The sequence below is a fragment of the Sciurus vulgaris genome, assembly GCF_902686455.1.
Source record: "Sciurus vulgaris genome assembly, chromosome: 11".
Taxonomy (NCBI): Eukaryota; Metazoa; Chordata; class Mammalia; order Rodentia; family Sciuridae; genus Sciurus; species Sciurus vulgaris.
Window position 1 is genome coordinate 66,298,837 of NC_136472.1, and position 19,495 is coordinate 66,318,331.

Here is a 19,495-nt window from a genome sequence, read left to right on the forward strand (position 1 = left end):
TCTTTGCCCTTTTAAATTTATTTTGAGACAGGACCTTGTTAGATGGTAGAAGCTGTCCTCAAACTTGTGATTCACCTGTCTCAGCCTCCTAAGTAGCTGGGATTGCATTTCATATTTTTGTAAGTAGGAATTTTGAAAGTATTTTGTAATATGGTTAAAGTATATACAAATCTTGTCTCATTTAAGTATAGATTTCTCAGTTGGAGGTATGTTTCTTAAAAACTATTAGTAGTGTTTTATCTGCTACATATTTATGTTATTGAAAATTACTCCATTTTTCTTAAAGAGTCTAAAGAAAATCTTAAATCGGAACTTTGGTTCAAGTCCTCCATTATATATTAATTTGGTTTTGCAGATCTTTTCCCCCTGAAGTTTTGTAGAAAAGTTTCAAGAATGATACTATGAACTCTCTTATCCATCCAATTAGATTTAACAATTAACATTTGTCACATTGTTCTGATTTTCCTTCTACATTTTTGTCTTCCCTACACCACTGAAAGTAAAATATAAGCATCATGACATTTTACTCCTAAACATGTCAGTCTGTGCTGCTCTTTAAGAAATGGAATGGATGACTTAAGGCATTTCAGGTGGTATTTGTACTTTCACTAGAATTTAAAATAAAAATTTAAGTTTTTAAAAACAACTTTAAGGAAGTTACTGCAGCATATAATGAGAAAATACAGGTAAGTGTTAGATTTATCTAAGACTTTAATACTAAGAATACTAGAAGATCTGAAGCATGAATTACTAAGTACTCAACACTATCCTAGACACATTACCTCTTCTAATCTTCAAAACAATACTTCTACTTAGGTAGTTTTGTTGTTTCCACTGTGCAGACCAGTAAACTAATGTGTCTCGTTGCAAAGTCTTTCCCCTTCCCAATGCACTATGTAAAACAAATATCAATAGTCTCTATCAATTAACCTAAATTCATTTTTGGAAAAAATGTGCCCCAATCTCTCTGATTTGTAAAAAGAAAAAAAAAATGAACTCTCCTTTTAATGAACCTTTTTCTCATTGTCATCTATTTCCTAAAATTAACTTCCTCTTTAAATCATCTTAATGAAGACCTTATCAGTTAAATGGGAAAATTGAAAAGCATCTACATGTCAGATATGACTGAATGCATTTAGTGATTTTATTTGTGACATCATTAGTACTCTAAATAAAGGAAATGTAAAGATGTATTCCTTCCCCGAGGGTTAACAAATTTGAGAATTAATATACTAATGAATTACTCCATAGGAAGTGAAAAAGAGCTGTATGAATTAAAGCAAATATTGAACGAGTAGAGCTCTTCTAACAAGTCCAAATTAACCTAGCAATCAAATTCAACAGGAAATAAAATGCAACTATGATGCTAGAGAAAAACCTTACAGTTTTAAATGATCCAGGGGAAAGAATGTACTCAGACTCTTTATATTCTCCTTCACTGCACATGAATTAGCAAGCAAGAACATCAACTCTCCTAACTCCCAACACTCATGTACAATACCCGTGTTATAGCCGCTCCTTCCAACCCAAGGCCTGCCTCCATAGCTTGGACCTCCTGATCACTTCCCATGCCATTCATGCTCTGTATGTTCCTTTCCCTTCCTCCCAGCCTCCCTACTCCCTAAGACTTCTTGAATACCTTCAGAATACAGGAGATCCCTGGAGGTCTTCAGGTCTGCAGACTGCAATACCTTCATGTTAGGATATAGAAAAAGGAAAGAAATGAAGGAAAAGGAGGGACTCAAATCAGACTGAGAGCTTCTGATAACAGAAGGTAGGAACTAGGAATTTCTATAACCAGTCCCCTGCCCAATTCAGATACCTGCAGGGCAGAGGTCTTGACAGACTGTAGGCCACGGGTTACAGTCTGGATCATATTTTCAACACAGGGCACTTGAGATAGCTTGCCACGATCATCAAAGACCAACTGTGATCGGAGAAAGGGATTTTGCCTTGGGGCCTGTAAAAGAAGCATCAAGAAAGATTGTGGTGCTACATGTCAGCTATATCTCCTACCATCTGACCCTTGTTTACCTTCCCACCACTACCCAACACCTCACTTGCAGGATGTTGGCCACAAAAGAGGTTATTTCATCTTCTAAAATTGAAACAAGGCTCTGAGAAATCATGTAGTTGATCAGGCGGGCCAACTTTCCTAGTTGCAGTAACCATGTCTCTGCTTGCTTCAGCTTCTGCTTCAGCTTCTGGCACTGTACCCTCTGAATGTATATGGAGCCCTGGCCCGTCCTGTTGCAGATTTTCACGTACTCCTGCAGGTTCTGTTGCATATAGTATGTGTCCTCATGAACCTGTCAGCATAGAGAGTGAAAACTAAGTGGACATAGAGGGATGGAGAGTAAGTAGTCATTCACTGGTCTATTCAAACAATCAGATCTAGAGCCCAGAACCAAGATATGTGCATAGAGGGCTCCTTTTAAGTTAAGATTAGCCCCAGAATTTGTTTGTTTTGATTTGTTTGCTTGTTTTGGCAGTACCGGGGACTGAACATAAGGCCTTGAACATCAAGGCAAATGTTATACCACTGAGCTACATTTTAAGCTCTAGCCCCAGAAATTTTTATGTGACCAGAGAAGACTCAATGCAGGACATGTATTAGGAGGACACAATGTGCTAATGTGATAGGCCAGTCCTATGTATTGAAAGCCCTCAGGATTGAACTCAAATAGAAAATTTGTATATATAGAACTTCACTAATTATCAAGAATACAAGCAACAGTAAATGTTGGCGAGGATGTGGGGTATAAGTTACACTCATACATTGCTGGTAGAACTGCAAATTGGTGCAACCACTATGGAAAGTGATATGGAGATTCCTCAGAAAACTTGGAATGGAACTACCATATGACCCATCATCCCACTCCTGGGTTTATACCCAAAGGACTTAAAATGAGCATACTACAGTGGCACAGTCACGTCAATGTTTATAGCAGCTCAATGCACAATAGCTAAACTATGAAAACACCTAGGTACCCTTCAACAGATGAATGGATAAAGAAACTGTGGTATATATACAAAATGGAATATTATTCATCCTTAAAGAATGAAATTATGGCATTTGCTGGCAAGTGGATGGAACTATAGAATATTCTGCTAAGTGAAATAAGTCAATCCCAAAGAACCAAAGGCTGAATGTTTTCTCTGACATGCAGATGCTAATTCACAATAAGGGGTAGGGAAAGAATAGAGGTATTTTGGACTAGACAGAGGGGAGTGAAGGGAGAGGAGGGGGAATAGAGTTAGTAATAATAGTAGAATGAATCGGACATTACTACCCTATGTGCATATATGATTACATGACCCATGAAACTCTACACCACGTACAACCGGAAAAATGAGAAGTTGATATCCATTTATGTATGATTGTCAAAATAGCATTCTACGTCATTATAACTAATTAGAACATTTTTTTAAAAAAAAGAAACAACAACAAAAAAGAATTTCACAATACATAGAGCAGACAAAAAAATCAGATGAGTAAAACTCAGTAATAAATCCAGAACATTGACTTAATCATTAGGTCTGGGTGATGTGGCCTGCTGAGTGGTGTGATATTGCTTTATGTTCTAGTAGAAGCTATTTCTGGATACTAAGAGACTTTCTATTGAAGAAGGGGAAATGTGGGACAAAGGTTGGAGTATCTTTGAAATTCTTCTCAGATCTAGGAGGGTTTTCAGCCTGCGAAAGGTATTGATCATTGTCAAGTCCCGTTGAGGAATATAAAGGAGAGACAATAAAGCTATGCTTGGCCAGATGGACCCTTTGTCCCTGATGCTCTCCTTACTGCATAGAGCTTGTGATTAGAACTATTGGTTCAATCTGTGGATTGTGTTTACACTATTCATGAGCTCAAGTCTCAGCCTTCAGAGCTATCGTTAAGCCCTAAACCAGGCACAAACATGTACTCAGATTTGGTAAAGTGTGACCTTCCATACTCTAGCAGTACCCTTAACACCCAGTGCTTCCCATCACATAGCCCTTAGTCCAGAACACCATCATTATCTAGATACTTGTGTGACTCATCCACTACACTATGAGCTCCTTGAGGAAGGACCCTCTATCAAGCCTTATTTCATTTTTTTTTATCACTCAATATGGTACCCAGAATCAGGTAGGTCCACAGTAAATGTTTGTATAAAGAATATAATATCTCACATTGAAAGGGTCTACTAAACATCAATTAGGACAAAATCATATAAACAACAATAATTATTATTACTATACGCAAACACAGTTGGTAGTTGTATTTAAAACACCAGCACTAGGCATGATAACTTCTAAATTATAAGGAAAACATTTTTAAACCTGAAAATGTAAACCTAGCTGTAGTATCATTGAAGTTGGAGAATGAATAGAAGACATATTTAGATATACAAAATCTCAGAAAATTTAACATCCAAAGATTCTTCCTGAAAAAAAAAAGGAATATATATTTCAGACAAAAGAAAATGAATTCAAGAGGATAACATTGTCTTTAAGAAACTTTAATGGGCAAAGAAATTTGTGAAACATACTGTTAATTGTATGTGAATACTGTAAAACAAAAATGTTCCTAACAATGAAGAACTGAAATTCTAGGAGATGGCAATGTAAGAATAATAGGGGGCTGGGGTTGTGGCTCAGTGGTTGTATGCTCACCTAGCACGCATGAGGCCCTAGATGTCATCTTCAGCACCACATAAAAATAAAATAAAGGTATTGTGTCCACCATACAACTAATATATATATATGTTTATATATATTATTCATATATAGTCATATAATATATTCATATATATGTATGTATATGAATAATAGGAAGCCGGAAAAAAGAGAGTAATAGGAAAAATGAAGAGAGAATGAGAGAAAAGAAAGAAAATTAGGAGAATACTAAGGTTCTTCTTATGCTTGAGGAAAGTTATGAATACAAATTCACACTTGGCATTCATTCAGCTAATACTCACTGAGAACCTATTTTGGACATATCCTGCAATACGCACTGAAGATGTTTCAGTGAATGAAATAGATAAAAATCCCTGCCCTCTGTGGGTATAATGAATAATGATCAAAACATAATGAATAATTTATATGTGTGTGGAAAGGTGGTAAGTGCCACAAAAAAGGAAGGGAAAGAGAGTTTGGGAGTGCTGGTGCCAATGGGGTTTTACAATTTTAAATAGGGTTATCAGAAAGGGTCTCCCCCTATAAGAAAAAGACTTGAAAGAGATTGTTATAAAAAATTGAGTGGAACAGCTGTACATATGCATTCAACTGCAGGAAACAGAAAACTAGAAAAACCGTGACTTAAAGAAGTAGAGTTTTTTTTTTTTTAATGCAATAAGAAATCCAGGGCTATGGGTGTTACTCAGTGGTAGAGCACTTGTCTAGCATGTGCAAAGGCCCGGGGTTCAGTCCCCATGATGGCCCAAAGAAAAGAAAAGAAACCCATAGATTGACCCAATAATATCAGTCAAATCATTGCTTTTTCTCCATTTCTCTATCCTTAGTATGACTTTCACTCTAATCATAGTGAGATAGCTTCTCCATCACCAGAAATTTCAACCAAGGGTTAGCTAATAATATAGGAGAGGTCCAAAATGACATTCCAGTTGAATAAACCTCTTTTAAAACTTTTCCAGTTATTTCTACTTAACATTCATCTCCCAGAACTGAGTCATATAACCATGACACACACCCCCCCCCCCATCAAGGAGAGTCTATGAAAAGAAACAAAATCACCGTTCAAAAACTAAGAAAGATGAGAAGACACTGAATAGTGCCTGGGCAACCACAAAAATAAAGTGTATAATATCCAAATCACTGCTGGACAATGGGAGCAGCAAAATTGTAAACAATTCAAGAAAAGAAACATAGGAAGACTCAACTAGAAATCACAGGAAACAGAAAACACCAAGAGAAGATGGAGTCCAAATCTATCAGTAATCACAGTAAATGAGATAAACCTATTATAAGATTTAGGCTCTCAGACCAAATATTTACCATATATTTATGGGAAATGCACAAAAAAGAAAGTAATTAAGTACTCTTTGAAATAAAAGGATATCAGGAACCAGTGAGAGGGAAGAGGAGAGGGAAAGGGAAAATACTGGGGAATAATATTGGCCAAATTTATTGCTATATTGTGTGCGTGTACAAATATGTAACAACAAATCCCACCATTAGGTACTAACTCTAATGCACCAATAAAAATATGGAAAAAATAAAATAAAACAAAAATATATAAGAAGATCAAGCAATACTAGTAACATCTGAAAAAAGAACTCTAGAAGAAAATCAATAACAAGAATAAAGATTTTTAGCTAGGTATGGTGATGCATATCTGTAATCCCAGCAACTCAGGAGACTAAGAAAAGAGGATGGCAAGTTCAAGGCCAATGTGGGCAACTTATGAGTACTCCATGTCAAAATAAAAAATAAAAAGGGCTGGGGATGTAACTCAGTGGAAAAGCATTCCTGAGTTCAATCCTGAGAACCACAAAAAAAAAGAAAAAAATTAGAACGAAGAGTTTTTCATATTAATAAGTCACACAAGAAATAAAGAAATATTGTTATGAATTTTTATGCACAAAACATGATTTTTAAATATATGTTATAAAAACTGAACGAACAGCAAGGAATAAATTAACAAATCTAAAGTCATGGGGGAGATATTTAATATGTACTTTCCAGAAGCTGAAAGATAAAGTAGGTCAAAAAAGTACTGTATAAGAATATTTGAATAAAATAATAAATGAGCTTGGTCTAATAATGCATGTTTTCTAAAGTTGGTTTTCCTAGAAGCAGACCCTGAGTATGGGATTTGAGGAGTTGTGATTTATTGAAGGAAAAAAAAAAAAAACTCTAAGGGAGTAAGGGAAGCAGAACAGAAAAGAGGAAAGTGCCCAGCAAGATCTTAGCTAATAGCTACTTTTGGTCTGATGTGAGGGGCAAGGAAGAAGTGGTCCTGGAATATACATCATATTATAGAGTAGTCCTGTCTTGAGACAGAGAAGCCAAATAAAGGCATAGCTAGGAAGGACTCCATCATTGTGTGCATCTAATGTGGACAATCAATGATTCAAGATAGATTCTGAGATAATCCCAGCAGCATGAAAAATCAGGATTCTAGTTTTTAAACTCCTCAATACTCTAATTCACTACTGTCAGCACAAACAACTGACAAAACAGACACTGTTATATTCTTCCTTCTCCCTGATCCTAGGCTAGGGCCAATCCTCAGGGAAAGTTGAGTCCCAGTATCTGCTCACTTATTATTGATCCATCTATTTGCATAGACTGCTATTGCTGGGCAGGACAACAGCTCTGATCTAATTACAGAGTCAAGGTCACACAGGGGATCTCATGAGAGAAGGCTGGAATTCTGGGGAGATCAGCTTGGAGAAAAGGTTTACAATAAACAAGAGCTTCTTACCAGTTTAAGAATAGATGTACATAGCTTCAAAAAGCGATGGAGTAGCCTCAGAGCCTTGTAGTTCTCCTTGGCTAGAGCCTTCTGCAGATCTAGAAGCTCGTAGCACTGATCTGGCTCCTGGGGTAGCCAGGACACAGAGTGGAACTCCTGAAGAAGCCTGGAATCAAGGAATAAGCTAGTTAGAGATGTAATCCCAGTTTTCCCTCCTTAACATTCTTTCCAACCCATTTCACCCTAAACTGAGCAAATGTTATAAAGATTGTAATATTTCCAATAACCAACAGTGACAGTTCCTCTTGAGAGTTCTCTGGAAGAGTTCAAGTCTAGAAAGTTTCTGACTGAGGGAATTACTTGGAAAGATTCAGGGTGTGTGAAAACGTTTATACCTAGTGACATCTCTGCCAGGAGAGAGGGTCAGATAGGTTCTAACTCAGAAGGAGAGACAAAGGAGCTTCTTCCTTGGAATAGGGGAGTTGAAGGCTCTAAAAATCTACACTGACAGATCAATTTTAGGATCAAAAGTGATTACACTGCAACTTCTCTATATGCTGACCACCCCTGAGGAAGCCCATTTCTGTTTCTCACTTCTCCACAGAGAATTCCATATCTCTGAAAATCCTTGAAAAATATGAAAGACCCTCAATAAGTAGACAGGATAATCATAACAGGTGTCATTTATTCAGTGCCTACTAAAAGGCATTTTACTTGGTACTTTTTATCCACAATTTCATTTAATTCTCATTATAGCTGTGTAAGCATACATCTTTACCCCAGCTTGCAGATCAGGAAACTGAGGCTTAAAGAGTAAATTCCCTTGCTAGTATTCAGGTTCTAAATTCAGATCTGTCTACTCTCCAAAGCCCTTATGCTTTCAATTACATCAGGAGGATTGGGTAAGACTAAAGGAAGGAAACTGCCTAAAACAGAGGTTGCAAACTCATAACCAATGGGTCAGATTCAGACTGAAAGTTTTTCAGTGTGCTCCACTCAGAGTTGGCCAACATGGTGTTTTAGTTAAAAGTTGAGCCAGACAGTTAAAATTAAGAAACTTCAATACAAAATGTGAATTTCCAGGAAATCCTGAAAAATAAGATGGCTAATCAAGCTGAAACTATATTCTCAAATGACAATTAGTTGAAACTGAGTAGTGACTGCCCTCTTCAGATGCAATCTCCAGATTCCACTTCCCCCAAGACTCCCAATTTCTTCACCTAACCAAGGCATTCCTTCGATACCTCCTGCATAGGCCCCATAGCTTTTTGATTTTCCAACTCCTATCACAGAATATCCTTGTGAAAAGTTGAAGCATCATTAAGGGAAGGCAAGGAAGTACTGAAAATAAGGATAACCAACATTTTCCAAAAAGAAAAGGAATATAAATAAAAGCATTGAAAGAGCAAATGGATGCTTGGATTCAAACATCTGAATTAGACCCCTAGACTTGATATTCAATCACTGGGTAATACCTGAGACAAGATGATATAGAACATGTAATTACATGGAGATATGTTCAGATTATATGTTACATATACACTATGTAACATGATTATGTTTGATCACATTTTACGTATGTAATAGAAAAAGACTAGAAGGATATGTAATAAAATCTTCATAGTGGTTATTTATGGGTGCTAGGATTAGAACTTTATTTTTTCCTTCGTGCTTTTTTGTTTTAAATTTTTCTACAATGAACATGTTATTATTTTTGTCAAAATAATTTCTTTAAATCCATCAAAGATGTGTTTTTGAGGCCTTACCTGTTAATATGGAGCAGCCCAGCTCCAAAGTGGGGTATAGCCAAGAGCAGTTGATTCCCCAGGAGAGTTCGGAGCCGACACAGCCCCCGTAACCGCACAGTCTTCTTCCAACTACAGATAAGAGGTAAGTGACAATATAATATTGCTCTCATTTATTTTCCCCCAAATCCCAGCCCCATCACTACCTACCAGGTCAAGGCCTTGCGTAAGAGGCAATGCTTAAAGAATGGAATGAACTGAAGTTGTTGCCACAGAACAGAGTGGCGGTGCCAGGTACCCAGTGTCATTGTTTCGCTGCCTTCCACAGGATGTACATGCAGAATCCCAAAGGGAGAAAAGATGTAGTGCTCAGGATTCACCTTGTTTGGTGGCACCACTATCAGGTTGTAGGGCCTTTTAAAAAATAGCTCTGATCAGTGGGAACCAAAGGGACTTGTATAGATTTCAAGAAGAGACTAGAGAGGGGCGGGGAAGATGGAAAAGGAGGCGGGAAGAAAGGCAGAAGAAAGGAAGAGAGAAAAGAGAGTGGAATTGTTTTTAAACTAAAAAGATGGAACAATATTATCAAGAAATTGAAGCCAAAAATAGATGAGAAGAAGGAAAAAACACGTAACTTGTTCCAAGAAGTTCACATATCCCAACTCAGATATCTTACATCATATCAAATCCAAGACACGCTCAGTTGTAAGCTGTAGCATTATTTTATGAAACACTAAGATAAAATAAATGCTTCCAATGTGATACTTTATCAACTTGTAAGATGCACTTCAAGTTCAGAGATGTTGAAATATGAAAAAAAAAATGCCTATCTTAATAGTGGTTAGGAGGAGGGAAGGAGAAGGAGAAGGGAAGGAGAAGGAGAAGGAGAAGGAGAGAAATGATAAGTAATATCATTTTTCATTTGAAAATCATAAAGGTGATAGAAATGCCAATTATTCTGATCATTACACACATTGTGTACATATATTGAAATACCACACTGCACCCCATAATATGTACAGTTATTATGTGTCAATTGAAAATAAAAAATATTCAGCTAGGAATGTAGCTCCGTGGTAGAGAGCTTGCCTACCATATGTAAAGGTCTAGGTTTGTTCTCTAGCATTGAAAAAAAAAAAAAAAAAAAAAAAAAAAACTTAAAAAAAATATTTTTAAACAGGTAAGATTAGGATCTAATGAGAGAAAATGAGTGAATGAATGCCTCAAGTCATGTGGAAGGAGGATAGTTGTTTCATCCCAGAGATAAAACTAGGTCCAAAAGATGGAAGTTAAAAGAAAGTATATTTTTATTCAGTCTAAGAAGTAGGATGCCCTTAGAAAAACAAAGCTTCCCAGATTTAAACATCTGATTCTTGCACTGAAATTGAAAAATATCAATATTAAATTTGCTTCTGAGGCTATGACCAAATGTTTCTCCCATTCTAGAATAGAATAAAGAAGAAAGAGAAAAAAGTGAGAAAAGAATGACTAAGACAAAATGCTACAAGAGCAGAAGGTGGAGAGTGGAGAGGAGGAGGCTGATGAGAAGGGAAGGAGGAGGGAAACCGGGAGACAGAGGAGGAGTATATGGAGAAAGAACAGGGAAAAGAATAGGCATGGGGAGAAAAAGGGAGGTAGATAGCATGGGAGAAAATCAGGGAATTGGGGATGCAGAAGAGGCCTGGTTAAAGGCTCTTACATAAAGTACCGACTGGGAGCCACGTTGAGATAGAGGAAATAGATGTTCTTCCAGAATTTCTCTGTCTTCAGAATGGTCATCACCTGACTACCCAAGAAGGCAGTCTCAGGTGAGAAGCCAGTACTTCTCTTTTGTAAGGCCTTCTCTACAGGAACTTCATAGTCAAGTTGAGACCTGAATAAAAAAAAAAAAATATATATATATATATATATATATCAGGAGAGAAAATGCAGAGCAAAAAGGTCAGATTACCTAGAGGGGGTCCTTGCCAGTGAAAGGGAGCTAGATCAGATGCTGGAGGGAATGGGATGTGACTGTTAGAGCCTGTCTACCACCTATATAGATGCCAAATACTGAGCAAATACAGTTTGTTCTACACCACAGTCAGGCAGCTATATTCACACACAGACATGTGCATGAACAACCCCTTCCTATGAATAATCATTCTGCATTGTATATTACTATGTACAAATAATGGGAAGACTATTTTCCCAACTCATCACCCTATAAGTCCATAGTCCTGAATTTTTTCCTTTTTGTCAACCCTGCTAACCTTCTAGATCTCATCTCCTCTCTCTGTTCCCGTCACATCTACTTTCTAACCATGCCTGGTCTCCAAGTTCTTGCTCCCATGATCACTCTTACTCCTCCCCATCATCACTCAAACTCTAGCTTCATACTTTTCCCTTTCCAGCCAATATCTAATGGTGCATCCTTCGACCCCCTCAAGCCTGCACCAATACTCTCATCTTTTTACTTTCCTACCATATTGGTCAACAAAATTGCTAATAAAATTAATTATGCAAGAACCCCAAAGTGAATTTTTCACTAATAATTTTGGCTGGGGTGATCTTGTAGCAGATACACATGAAAATAACAAGGACAAAAACTCCTAGGAATGATTTAACTTAACAGCTAGTCAAAATTTACTAATATCTTTGGTTGACCCAAACTTTCATCAATAGAATAAGTTATCCCAGGGTTAGTAGTGTAATTCTACTCTAGAGTTTATATCAACAAATAGGGTTTATGACTTTCATATTGGATCAGGACATTTTACATTCTTCCCCCCCAAATTTATTTCCTCAGAAGTTAAACTCTTATATGATATAGTAGATTGAGAAGATCAAAGAACCATGAATATTGATCTCTCTATGAAGCTCTAGTATTCAATTTTGACTGTGGGCTCATGCTGCTTTGTGGCGTAGTATAAACCAATAAACAGACAACCCTTTTGGGTTGCTCAATCTTATACCTAATCTCATATCCAGCCCTGCCAACTTCTAGTCCCACACCATTCTTTACTTCCTTTCCTACCTGGAGAAACTGAGTTTCTGAGCCATGAACTAATGCTTTGTATGTCAGTTGTCTTCCCCCACACTTATCTGTCCCCCAGTTTGGAAGTACAAGTTACTCTTTCTTTCCTACAAGGTAAATTTCTGGATCAGTGCTGTGGATCCCTTACACCCCCTCTATGATATATTTTAAAGTTCTTCTTCTTATTAAAGAACACTTAGAGGTTAAAAAAACTCTACTTTTTCATAGTCCTATGTAGACACCAAAATTCTTTCAAGTTATTGTCCTACTATCTCTTTCTTCAAACCAAATTTCATGAAAAAATGCTAAATCAAGGTTTCCACTTCATCTTTCATTCATTCCTAAATTCACTACAATCTGCCTTCCTCCCCACAAAACTCCACTGAGACTTTTCTCACTAACATATCCTTTATTGCTAACCCAGTATTTTTCAGATTCTTACTTGCTTCCATAGGATTTACTACTACTGATTGCTGTCTCCTTGAAACACCATATCACTTTCTAACCTGCAAGATATTTTGCTAACCTAATCTAACCCCAAATTCCTCTGATGTGCCTTCTCCAAACTGTATACATAAACACATATCCCAGAGGAGAAGCCACGTGAAAAGTAGTAGGCTTTTTGTTTTATATTTATAATTTGTAGTTATATTTTATTTGCTGTACATAGTGGCACATACCTGTAATCCCAGGGACTCAGGAGGCTGCAGCTGAAGGATCTAAAGTTTGAGGTCAGCCTCAGGAAATTATGAAACCATCAGCAACTTTAAGACCCTGTCTTAAAATTAAAATGGCTGGGAATATAGCCCAGTGGCACCCAGCTCCTGGGTTCAGTCCACAGTATCAAAAATAAAAATTTTAAAAATCTTTATCTATCTCCCTAAATAAACTGTAAGTCTCCAAGGGAAAGTCTTATTCACTTCTTATATGCCCAGCACCTAGCAGTTTCTGACATATATATAGGTGTTCAACAATACTCATTGAAATGAATGAATGAATGAATGACTGGGAAGCCAGCCCTGCAAAACTTAATGTAAATTAAGCTGTATTAGCTAAACAGAGGTTTACCAACAGGATCCAAGAGAGGGAGAAGAACTTGATCACTTCCCAACATCTCAGACTACTACCATTTCAGTTAAGGTCCCCAAGGAAAGAAAATTCATATTCAGAGCAAAGGGAAGCTCTTTGAAAAAGGAAGAGTCTACTGGGGCTATTGAAGGCATAGAGGGGGTATGGGGCCATCTTCCATCAGGGTTCTCGGAGCCAGCCTATCTGTCCACCATTAGGGCTCTGAGACTTCAGGAAAAACTTGACCTAGCCATAAACTCAGGGCAAAAACTGAGGTATCCAAGCTTGATTAAAGGTTAAACTAGGGTAGTAGAATATGGGGAAGGCAGCAGGTGCCAGCTCTAACAGTAAAGGTGGCAAGAAGACATCTCTGAAACAGCCAAGAAGCAGGCCAAAGAAATGGATGTAAAAGGTTTTCAAGCGTAAACAAAATGAGAAGCAGAAGGAATTTAAGGAGCTAAAAGTGAAGGCTGCCGGGAAGGGTCCCCTGGCCATAGGTAGAATGATGAAATCTGGATAAAAGTAAGCTATTACTTGTGTCTGAGATGATGGTGATACTCAATTACATTCCTTTCTAAATATCTGACTCCCCTGCCATAATATCTTTTGCAACCTATTGCTAGATGAGTGTTGTCTGGGAGTCTGTTGTAAATTTAAGAATAAACTTATGTAAAAAAAAAAAAAAAAAAAAAGTCATAGTTTTCATTTAGCCATTTCTCATCAGCTCTGAATTTAAAGTGAACCCAGCCTAGAACCCTGTCAGAGCCTGCTCTTTGGTCTTTGTTCTCTCTGAATTCTGTATCACTTGAAATTAACTCATTTGAAGGAAAAAAAAAAAAAGGGTAAAAACTAGGCTTTTCCCAGATAGTGACAGTGTCATACTCAAACTATAAAACACCTAGAAAATCAAGCCAGAGGACGGAAAGAAATTCCAAAACTAAAGCTAAGAACTCTCAGAAGAGGTTTCTGTAGGCATTTCTGAATATCCTTCTTTTTTTTTTTTTTTTTTTTTTTACAGTGCTGGGGATTGAACCCAGGGCCTATGTACATGTGAGGCAAGCACTCTACCAACTGAGCTATGTTCCCAGCCTCTGGAGGTGTTTCTAAAGAGAGCTCTCATCATCAGATTTTGGTGGAAAAATCATTCAAGGGTCCAGAAAACCCAGATTGGAAGGGAAGGAGGAAGACTCTGGAAGGGTTAGCATGAAATCCCCTCCAGTAGCCTCCTGCCACCCTCTCTGCCTTGAGGTAAATTTAGCTCACACAGATCTGTGGGGGAGGCCACTCTCACAAGCACTCCCTAGGAGTATCCTAAGGACCTTAAACCTAGTGTCTAGAACTCAACACAAGGTAGGCCCAGAGGCAAGGCTCAGTGATTATTATTGAATAAGAATAAGAACTAAGGATGTTTCTGGCACCATCTGAGAAAGAAGTCTGGAAACTGGAAGGTCAAACTGTTTTCTTAACCATTGGCTTCCTAATGACTGGCTTTTGATTTTAATTTCTGCATTTCCTTGTGAGGATTAACATTGAGACACTGGGTTTATTTTGCAAACAGAAAGGAAGAAAGGAGAACCCTCACACTAGCATGGGATCAGGCTAATCCCTAAAATCAATAACAAGCTGGCTGTAGACATGTGTGGTGGCACATGTCTGTAATCCCAGTGACTTGGGAGGCGGAGCCAGGAGCATTACAAGTTCAAGGCCAGCCTCAGCAACATAGCAAGGGCCTGAGCAACTTAGTGAGACCTGGTCTCAAAATTAAAAAAAAAAAAAAAAAAAAAAAAAAAAAAGGACTGGGGATATGACTCAGTGGTTAAGCGCCCCTGGGTTCAATCCTCAGTACAAAATAATAAATAAATAAACATTGAGTGGCCCTAGCGGCACCCATAAACTAAGTTCTTTTTCTCCTCTGCTCAAAGCCCCAGTTGGGTGATTCACTTACTTAGTCTCTCTTTCTCCAACAGGCTCCTTCTCTGCGATGTCAGCATCACAGGTTTCATACTGTACAGGAATGTCTGTCGCCAGTGCCAAAGGCAGAAGACTAAGCCCATCCAGCCACGGGGCCTCTTCCAGGGCCACCTCAGTACCAACAATACCAAGGCAGCGCTGTAACTCAGGCAGTGTCACTGGTCGCAGCCATGTGGCCAATTTTTCCCTTACTTGCCGCCCACCCCGTCGGGCCTGCATAAAGGGACAGGGTGAACATGGGGGCCTTTGATGGATCCTCCTCTTCTTGGGATGACAGTCAACATGGGAGGCACTATCTAACAGAGAACTGTCTGGGGGAAAGGCCTTTTTTATGGCATCTAACAGGTCCAGGTGGAGTTGGGCTTTGACCCAGGGTGCCCAGCAGTACAGCTGCTCCAGGAAGGGTAGCAAATCAAGGTGACCGACTAGCAACTCACGATATGGAGGCAGCAGACCCAGTACTGCATGCAGGTAGCACCAAGCTGCAGGGCTACAGTCCTGCAACACAGCTGAGAAGAGAGTTTGGAGCTCAGCTAGCAGGAGCTTCAGCACTGTAGACTGCTCTGACTCAGTCACTGCCTTTGGTAATTGCCTCTGTTTCTTCTGACCAGCCCAGTGCTGTCCTTTGTTGGTAAGGCCACATACAGAGTGCCAAGACTCTGGGGCATCCGATGATACCTCATCAGGAGAGAAATCCACCCTCTTCTCTTCCAGGACCAAGAGGAGCTGGGCATTCAACTGCTGTCGAAGTGATCGTGCCCACAGCTCAGGTGCCAACTGCCAGTTCCAGGTTCTCTGCTGCTGACCCTTACCTGCATGACCCAGCCCAGGAGAGGGGCAGGAAAAGGGCTTTTAGACTCTTGGCAGCGTCCTTGGGGTTGAGGGCTAAGGGAGGAATGTAGGACCTTAGGATGGAGCTGCAGAGCCAGAACAGCAGAGAGCCTTTTCTAATCCTCTCAGTCCCTCCCTACTGTTTCCCCAAAGACTGGTAACAAGCACGCCCAGGGCAGAGGTGGGAACCTTTCCTGTAAGTTTCTTCCCACCTCCAAGTGCCTCGGCCCCCTCACCTGGTGTAGGAGGTGAAGGAGAGGAAGAATGCCAAATCTGCTGATGAGGTTTCATTGGGGAGCACCTGCTGGAGAAATAGATGATCTTAGACTTGGGTTCCTGGCATGGGTTCACCCTAACCACAGCCACCCAGAGACTGGTACACACGCAGTGTAATCCTTTGAAGAGGTAAACTGATGATAGGACTTTCAGAGAAATTCAGTCACAGCAAGGAACCTTCATGCAGAGTGAAGGCGGTGATCTCCTGAAAGGAGGAACTGGTCGTCACTAGGAGGCATCAAAGCCCCAGTTCCCAACATCTTTGCCTACAGGCTGAGAATATGCTGAGGAAAGAAAGCAAAAAGGCAGTGAAATGCTGGGTCAGGATGCAGGTAGGGAAACCCGGAGGAAGAAGAGGCTAAAAGAGAAAGGTGGAGGAAACCGACTCTGGGCAATGCGTGGGAGAGGGTCTTCCGCTGGACAGGGGCAACAATCTGCTCTTGGGAAACCAAGATAAACGGATCCCAGAGTCAAGGTCCCACCCGCAGCTCCATCCGCCCCCAGCTGTTAGAACGGTTAGTGGACCACGAGGGGCCAGATCCTCCTGGAGCCGCTAAGGAGCTAGAGAAAAGAGCCTGGGCGCAGGTGGACGGAGCCCAGGGGTAAACCAGAGCCAGGAGCAGCTGGACCTGCGCCAAACCTGCCCGGCTCTGAAAAAGAATGACTTGATTGATTCGAGGACTAAAATTTCTGAGGGTGTGGAGAGCAGGTGATCCATGTGGCCGTGTACCCTTTCAATGAATGTCTAAGTTAGTGCTAGGTCCCAGCAAGGTATGTTTTTGGGATTCCCTCCCTTCACTTCCTCAACTACTTAGCATCTGCTCCATCCCACTCCCCAAAGAAAAACCCTATTACGCAAAACTTTTGATCTTAAAGTGCTCCAAGTTTAGCTGGGGGCTGGGAATATAGTAGTGGCAGATTTAAAAAAAATTCAGTTGAATGATTAAAAAAAAATTGGCGGGCATCTGCCCATATAGAACAAAAAGGCAGAGGAAGGATGAATTTGTTATTTGAACTCAAATATCCATCTTCTCCTGCCCTCAAACATGGGCACTCTTGATTCTCATGACTTTGGACTTGGATTGAACTAAACCACCAGCTTTCCTGGCTCTCTGGCTAGTGGTCAATACATTGTAGGACTTCTCAGCCTGTGGTTCTTTTTCTCTGGAGAACCTTCACTAATACACAAGTTTTCTGTGGCTATGTAACAAAGTATCACAAAATAAGCAGCTTTTAAAAAGATCCCTGTAGAAAAGAGGAGTGAGGGGGGAGGAAAAAATAACAGAATGAATCAAACATCATTATCCTATGTAAATGTATGATTACGCAAATGGTATGCTGTTACTCCATGTACAAACAGAAACAACATGTATCCCATTTATTTACAATAAAAAAAAAAAAAAAAATCCCTGTAATCCCAGCAATTTAGAGACTGGGCAAATTCAAGGCCAGCCTCAGAATTTAGGGCGAGCCTGTCTCAAAGTTTTAAAAAATAATAAAATGGGCTAGGGATGTAGCTCAGTGGTAGAGTGTCCTTAGGCACAATCTCCAGTAAAACAAAAACAAAACGAACCATAAAAACAAAAACAAAACCCATGTAGTCTATCATAGATTTACAGAACAGATGTCCAGCATGACTTGACTGGGTTCTCTGATTTATTATAAATCTGAAATCAAGATACTGACTGGGCTGTTTTCATGTGAAGGATCTGAGGAAAAAAAAGTCACATTCAAGCTTATTCTTCTTAGTTTGGACTGTTTCTGGCAGTTCTAGGACTGAAGTCCCTGTTTCCTTCCTTCTTTGCCACAGGGTCCCACCATTTTCGAGTCAGCAGCAGGGCCTCAAAACCCTTTCATGCTTTTCTGATATCCTCTTCTGCAGCCAGTCAAGGAACACTTCCTGCTATTAAAGGGCTTGTATGCTTAGATCAGACACACTCAGAAAATCTCCCTTCTTACAACTATACCATAAAATGTAACCTAATCACAAAAGTAAAATCCGTCATATTCACAGTTCCAGGGAACATGCAGAGTTTGTACACTGGGGCAAGAAATTTGGGGGAACATTTTAAAATTCTACTATATATATATGCTATAATAAAAAGTCCCAAAATTTTTTTCCTCTCATGTAAACAGTTCAAGGGTAAGTTCTCCAGGGCCAACATGGTAGTCTTTTTAGTTATTATGTTTTCTCCAGGAAAGTAGTCGTTGTCTTCAAGGTCCAAAAGAATATACCACTATGTCTGCTGGGGCCCATCCCAACCAGTAAGATGAAGTGAAAGAGAAAGAAGGCATATTCTTTTCTAAAAGGGCACAGATGGGCAACTGCACCCATCACTCAAAATCATGGCCACACTTAGCTGCAAGTAAAGCTACCAAATCTAATCTTTGTTTTTGGTGATCATATGCCCAGATAAAATTTGGGGATTCTATTAGTAAAGAAAGAAGGGGGAAGTGGATACCGGGGAATAACTATTGGCTTATGCCACTAGTAGAACAGTAAAAGGTGAATACTCTTCCTTCCACATGTCCTCAGGGTTTACTTCCTCATTTTAAGTGTCTGCTCAAATACCACCTTGTTAGTGAGTTCTTCACTCACCACCCAATTGAAACACACTTCCCTATATCCTTGTCTCCTTATCCTGAATTATTTTCCTCAGAGTGCCTATTATCATCTCACATACTTACTTTCTCAATATTTGCTCTAACTAGAAATATAAGCTCTACAGTGGCAGAGATTGATTGTTCCTTATTCTATACCTAGTATCTAGTGCTAGGTACCATGAGAAGGCAATAAAAATATTTATGAAAAAATGCATAAAAGCATAACAAGCTTCATTAGTGACTAGGAAGACAGGCTCTGGGGTCAGACTGCTTGAATTAAAATCTGAATTTCATACAGATAACCAATAAATTAAAAAAATACTCAACATCTTTAGCCATTAGGAAAATATAAATCAAAACTACATTGCAATTCTATCTCATCCCAGTTAGAATGTCTATCATCAAGAAACAAAAAACAAATACATAAACACATGAATCCAGGCCTGCTGGCAAGAATGTGGGAGGAAAAGCAACTCTTAAAGACTGTTGGTTAGAATGTAAATTAATAGAGCTACTATGGAAAACCATATGAAGGTTCCTAAAAGACTAAAATTAGAGCTATAG

General features: G+C 39.2%; 1 protein-coding gene and 1 long non-coding RNA gene across 2 annotated transcripts in view; one reads left to right on the forward strand and one right to left on the reverse strand.

Annotated features, from left to right (window-relative positions):
• The window catches only part of LOC306641004, a 35,639-nt gene extending 19,345 nt beyond the window's left edge, over window positions 1-16,294 (forward strand). The window contains exons 2-3 of the long non-coding RNA XR_013757985.1: window positions 15,217-15,450; window positions 15,935-16,294. This is a non-coding gene — a long non-coding RNA (uncharacterized lncRNA). The remainder of the gene's footprint in view (window positions 1-15,216; window positions 15,451-15,934) is intronic.
• Window positions 1-16,357, reverse strand: part of DNHD1 (dynein heavy chain domain 1) — a 79,721-nt gene extending 63,364 nt beyond the window's left edge. Inside the window, 9 exon segments of the mRNA XM_079105771.1 lie at window positions 1,640-1,691; window positions 1,823-1,960; window positions 2,061-2,309; window positions 7,430-7,586; window positions 9,187-9,297; window positions 9,376-9,579; window positions 10,865-11,038; window positions 15,195-16,032; window positions 16,288-16,357. Of these exon segments, the coding sequence (XP_078961897.1) occupies window positions 1,640-1,691; window positions 1,823-1,960; window positions 2,061-2,309; window positions 7,430-7,586; window positions 9,187-9,297; window positions 9,376-9,579; window positions 10,865-11,038; window positions 15,195-16,032; window positions 16,288-16,342 (1,978 nt within the window). The 5' untranslated portion in view covers window positions 16,343-16,357.
• Window positions 16,358-19,495: the final 3,138 nt, after the last annotated feature.